The sequence below is a fragment of the Peromyscus californicus genome, unplaced genomic scaffold (assembly GCF_007827085.1).
Source record: "Peromyscus californicus insignis strain IS unplaced genomic scaffold, ASM782708v3 Scaffold_8__1_contigs__length_139910024, whole genome shotgun sequence".
Lineage (NCBI taxonomy): Eukaryota > Metazoa > Chordata > Mammalia > Rodentia > Cricetidae > Peromyscus > Peromyscus californicus.
Genome location: NW_026294606.1, coordinates 36,783,407 through 36,789,429, shown reverse-complemented (window position 1 = coordinate 36,789,429; position 6,023 = coordinate 36,783,407). Strand labels below are relative to the sequence as shown.

Below are 6,023 nucleotides of genomic sequence, written 5' to 3'. Positions count from 1 at the left end.
ATGCTGCTTGCTTTGACTTTACCAAATGGTAAGTAGCCATTCACTGGGTACCTCTTAGAGTCTATGTAACCCTTAGTGTATATTACATCAAGATTGTTTGTAGAGTTGATTTTCTTTGGTGTGATCTGCTATGTATTTTGGAGGGGCCTAATATTTGATTATGCTCAGTCTGGAGACAAGTCATCTCACAGGTGAAAGACCTCCCTATATTTTACTTGCTTGAATAAGTTTGAGCTCAGATTTTTTAAATAAAAACTTCCTTGTGTTGCAGACACAGGCAGTTCTCAGAGTTATATTGTGTTGTCTTTATGAACAGGAGTGTAAAATGGGACACCAATACTCATACTTAAGAGTCATCAGTTTTATAATCTCTTCCATTTCAAAAGTCACAGTCTAGACTAAAAAAAATTCAACTAAGCTGCATGATGGTGGTGCATACCTTTAATGCCAGCACTGAGAAGGCAGAGCCAGGTAGATCTCTATGAGTTCAGGGCCAGACTGTTCTACAGAGCAAGGTCCAGGATAGGCACCAAAACTACGCAAAGAAACCCTGTCTAGAAAAACTAATAATAATAATAATAATAATAATACACCACAAAGTGTTCAATTTATATCATAAGAAATTAGTGTATATTGAGAAAATGAGAAAAAATGAGTGGTAAACTGTGTCAAGCACAGAAATAGGTAGTTATAATTAATTTGTGTACCCAGCTTGGATATCTGCTGACATAAATCAACCTGAATAAACTATCAAATAACCTCATTCTTAAGTGATATATACAAGGAAAATGAATTAGTTACAATAATAATGTATTTAATAAAATGAAAGACAAATAAATTCTCTAGAATTTCAGATGTGTGCAGATAATGACTTGAAGGCTGTGGTTCATGTTAAGTCAAACTCCATGTGTTTGCAAACTTGAGAAGCTCTTTTGGAGCAAATGCAAACTATGAAAAGTCTCCTACATGTCAAACTTTTACTGGAAAAATGTAACTATCTCTGTATTTTACCTGTTGAAAAGGTGAATGCTCTAGTAAGGTATATCAACCCAAATCACATAGCAGAGGGCCCTCAGAACACATTCCCAGCTCGTTTAACTGTTGTAACCTGATTTGTGTAGATCACCTCATTGCCATTTCTCTGACAGCAGGGGTATGTATGTTGCTGATGGTGTCAAATCTGCTCCTTTGGGAGCATGTGGCCTCCAAACCAACTGACTCTGTGTCCACTGAAGACCTGTATTATCGAGCGGTTATTCAATGTCATGCCACATATTTTCTGGCTGCAGATTTATACCATGAATTTGTAAGTAATGTCCTTGCCTCTGGATTCTTTTCTAAAAGTACCTTCACATAGCTAATCACTAATTAAAAGGGAATGAGTCATGTATCCAATTCCAAATAACTCAATTTATAGGTAATTGAAGGAATCATATAGCAAAATGTATAAAGTGCAAAATATGAAGTTTCATAAAAATCTCAAAAACTGTAAAAAATTCAATGATATTTCAAATTTTCCTTTACTAACTTTAACAGTAACAACTTTGAATTTCTTCACTGGAGTTTTTGGTTTTGTGGTCATGCATCCTGGGTTCTGTCTTGATGAGCATTCCTGACTTACTTATCTGAAGATAACTAGTGCAGGGGAACTGAAGTTAGTTGGGTGGGTAGAGAGAAATAAACCTAAGGAAATTGAAATCATGTAAACAGTGAAAAACATAATAAAACAAAATAGCTACAAATAAATTTGTAAATGCAAACAATCCCAGCTCATCATTTTCAGCAAAGGGTGTCTTAGTGAAATTGAAGGGCTTCTTTAGACACACAATAAATTCCCTCTCCCTCAGGGAGATAACTCATCTATCAGGGCCTGTCAGTGAGGAAACAACAAAGCAAATGTCCATTGAAAATTGAGCATATAGATTTCATATCTCTATATTTATAGGGAATATACATTCCCATTGTTATTTTCTCATACTAGTTTTGTCATATCCCTTATTCTTCTCTCTTTATCTTCTAACTGCACGACATTTCTAAGAGTGCTTTAACTCTTTTAAATTCTTTGAAAGTTAGAATTAAGTAATTTGTATTTTCTTAAGAAATATCTTATGCAAGTACATCCTTCATATCATTAGTATAGAAATTTTAAATATTTATGTGAATCTTACTTCACTCATTGCTGAATATTTCTTTAAAATGTAACTAGAATTGAATGGTTAATTGCTGATTGTAACAACATTTGTGACTCCTACATTTATCATGAACTTTTTATTGTACTGACACTTGGTGATATTTGAGAGCCAAGTTAAAAATGATCAGTTCTTATTTAAAAAAATCAGTTTGTGCCAATAAAAATTATTTTATATATGGATATATAGTCACAATTCTATGACAGTCAGCCTAGAAAAACTGATACTTAAAGATGTAAGTAATTAGAAGTTTGGGTGCATCTTAGTGCTTTCTTTCCAAACAATAACATTAGCAAGTGCAGTACAAGGGAAGAGATTGAGAGGATGGTCAAGTAGATTGCATATGGAAGGGGAATAAAAGGTAGGCAAATGGTGTTTCCATCATTCTACTGTTTCATTTTTTGTTCTTAAATATTAAAAATGTAGGGTTAATCAAACATAGCATGTTTGTTTCTACTCAATTCTGAATCCTCAGTAAACTAAATCATTTAATTTCTTCCAGGACATGAAATATTTCAATGCCAGTTGGATCAAGAACTGGAGGCTCAGCCTATGCCACACTGATTCCATCCACACCCCACAGTCTCATGAGGAATTCCGTGAAACAAAAGTAGGTTTCCTCCCTGTTTTTTAAGAAACAGATGATGCTATACAAAGGTAACTGTGCTGTGTGTGATTACTAAGTCAACAAGAGGTGTGGTAATTTCTGATCCAATAGATCAAAAAAGATGCGACTGTCATAGAACAATCACATCATACAGGTGATAACATTAGCACTAACTAAAATGCCTGCCAAATCATATTGTCCCAGAATTTTAGTTGTCTCAAAAAAAGCTATTTTTACCAACCCCTTCTGCTTTTCCCAGGGAACTTTTGATCTGAACTGGACACTCATTTTTAATATATAAATATATATAGAGAGAAAGTGCAAATCCCTTTGTGTTTATGATATAGCACTAAAGGATTCTCCTCTGGGATCACATTACTAAACTAAGTCATGTGCCCATTCTTCTTATTTTTTTTTCACTCTCCTGGACCTGTTTCTTTTTCATCCTAATTTATACAGTCTTCCCTGATTGATCTGCCTTTTCCTACCTACATGTTAACTGTACAAAAGACACTTCTCTATACCATATCACGTTCCTCTGGGTGACATCTGTTTTGAAGACATCTATATAACTCTGAAGATCTAATGTGTATGTGTTATGATCTCTTCACTCTGGCTGCCTGTCATAAACATCAGTTTTATTTATATAAACAATATATATAGCCATTTCACAGACTATTTCTGCAGTCATTCAGGTGTTATCAAGACAAATAACTCCTATACAAGATGTTCTTATGATTAAAGTGTGTTTATAATAAAGAAAAAAGAAGCAGAACAAAATATTTATACAGATTGCTTTTCTACACAATATAAATAGCACACTTTGACAATGAAATATTTAATGTTGAAAACAGTCTCTGATAACAGTACTTTTAAGAAAACAATAAACTGTGGCTCCAAACAGTATGCAGAAGTCATTTCCTTTGCATATCAAGTAATAATTTACACTAAACTTCTTTCATGTCATGTACTCATTCTTAACCCTTTTGTCTAATACTGCTTGCAATATGTTGATTATCAACATTGGTGTCCCCATTTCATTCATAAGCATTTTGTTTAGATTATAGTTGAATTATTCTCTACTCTTTATTATCATAGCCTGTAAGATTCCTTACAAACATCACAGTAAACAGCTAACTAAGAAATTTATTTTGTATGACTCTGGTTTTGTATTAACAGTTACCAGGTCAAAATTCCATTCTGATTTCTACCAATGCCTGGAACACTTTAAAATATTTTTTCTTCTGTGTAAGTTACAAATATGCAACTCCTTTAGAATCAAGGGCAGCAGGAATCATGCAGATACAAGGAAAGTAGGATTTGATTTTGATAAGCATTTTGTCTGAAGTCACCTGTTTTAATATTCTACCATAGTAAAAAATTCTCAAGTAAGTATAAGAGAAACCAATTTGATTTAGTAGTATAGAAATGATTTGAAGCTTTAACTCCTGACATTGTTGGGATCTATGTAATATGCATCATATTTTGGACACCTCCTGAGCCCTGTAAACCTAATTTTGTCATAGGCAGGGTAAGCAATCAAAGAGAACAGTTCAAACAACCAGGACAAATGGTAGAATGTAAAGGAAAAACAAAATATGATCATTTTGAACAGTCAAAATTATTAAGACCCAATACTAGCAAAGTAGAATTCAGTAGCTGAAATTTTATTTTTAGGTAATATTTATATTTTGAAGTCATTAACATATATTACTACCAATAAAAATACACTAAAGTTTGCCTCCCTTGTGAAAAATCCACAAGTATCTATCTACACAGCTATATGTCACTTAGTTTAAGGTGATGTCCAATGATGTTTTCCTAGACTGAAGACCTTCTAAAAGTAATGATCACTATTTCCCATGCCTGGGAAGAACCGTTGAAACACCTGATTTCTGCAGTTCCCACTCTCAAGGAAGATTCTGACAAAATTTTTCAAAGAGCCAATGCTTTGAGGAACAGAACTTGTGCGCTTCAGGAAAGAATGAAGATCATACTTAGCAGGGTAAGCTGTTTCAACACGAGTCTTTGGTCATTCTATTTATAAAGTTTGTGAATTGTGTAATTCAAAAAGAATTTTGAGATTCTCAAATACACGGTCACTTAATAAGCCCTTAGGACAGTGATCTGTAGAAAATAGTTTTGTGCCTCATAGTCCTTTCAACAGTAGCTTTCCTGGATGGAATGGACACTACAGCCTAATGTGCAGTTGATCATATAACAGTCTCTGCCTGGATTGCCTGCACACAATATGTTAAGTGAAATATACTGCTCATGTTCAAGGATTCAATAGAGTGTATACAATGTAGAATGGATTTATCTGAAAGGAAGGAAAGGATCAGGACACTCTACCAGAACTAATACAGTATGAAGGACACATCAGAGAAAGTACTGAAAACATGTAATACTCCCCGAAGGGAAAGCACTGATACTAGCCTTTTCACTGTCTTTTAGTTAATTCCATATATACTGCCAAATAGTACCTCCTGTCCACTTGTGTATGGATCCATCTCATCTGAGATCAGTGGCATGTCAGAAAATACATATGCCTGTCTCCAGTTTATGTTTTGGTGTCTAATGCATTTACCCCAATTTCCAGGATTTCTCACTATAAATTTATAGTCCTCTGTGTTTTACCAAAATTAATTAAAAATTTATAAGGAATGTGCACTGGGAGATGTCTCATGTCTGTAAGTGCCTTCCTTCCATGTGTGAGGACCTGAGTCCAGTTCCAGAATTTATGTAAAATGGGTCATGTGGTATCTTCCCTTTGTAGTCCTTAGACTAGTGGCTCAGACTTAAGGAGATTAGCCATGATTTGCAGGTAAAAGTAAGAACAGCTCTCTCAAAAAATCAAAGTAGGCTTCACTGGAGGAACTTTACCCAAAATTGACCACTGACATCCAAATCATGCCTATTACACACACACACACACACACACACACACACACACACACACACACACACACACACAGAAACAGAACTCATGAAGGGATAATGTGAATAATACCTTTCCATTTGATGTTTAGAGCCAGAATAAAGTTGAAAAAGATGCCTATCCTGCATGGTCTGGACTGGTAGACTTGCAGTCATCTGATGAAGACACCCGCCTTTTTGCCTTTTATAGCCTGGTCCGCTGCCTGAAAAGGGATACTCATAAGATGGACACTTACCTTAAGAAGCTGAGGTGCCGAGAGCTCTTTAAAACCGAGTGTTATAATGAATGA

At 34.8% G+C, this 6,023-nt stretch overlaps 1 protein-coding gene across 1 annotated transcript; it reads left to right on the top strand.

The window, feature by feature from the left end:
• Positions 1–6,023, top strand: LOC128104783 (prolactin-3D4-like). The gene is made up of 5 exons (XM_052729823.1): positions 1–28; positions 1,149–1,306; positions 2,692–2,799; positions 4,622–4,801; positions 5,826–6,023. Exons 1-5 carry the CDS (start codon positions 1–3, stop codon positions 6,021–6,023), a joined length of 672 nt encoding a protein of 223 aa, XP_052585783.1.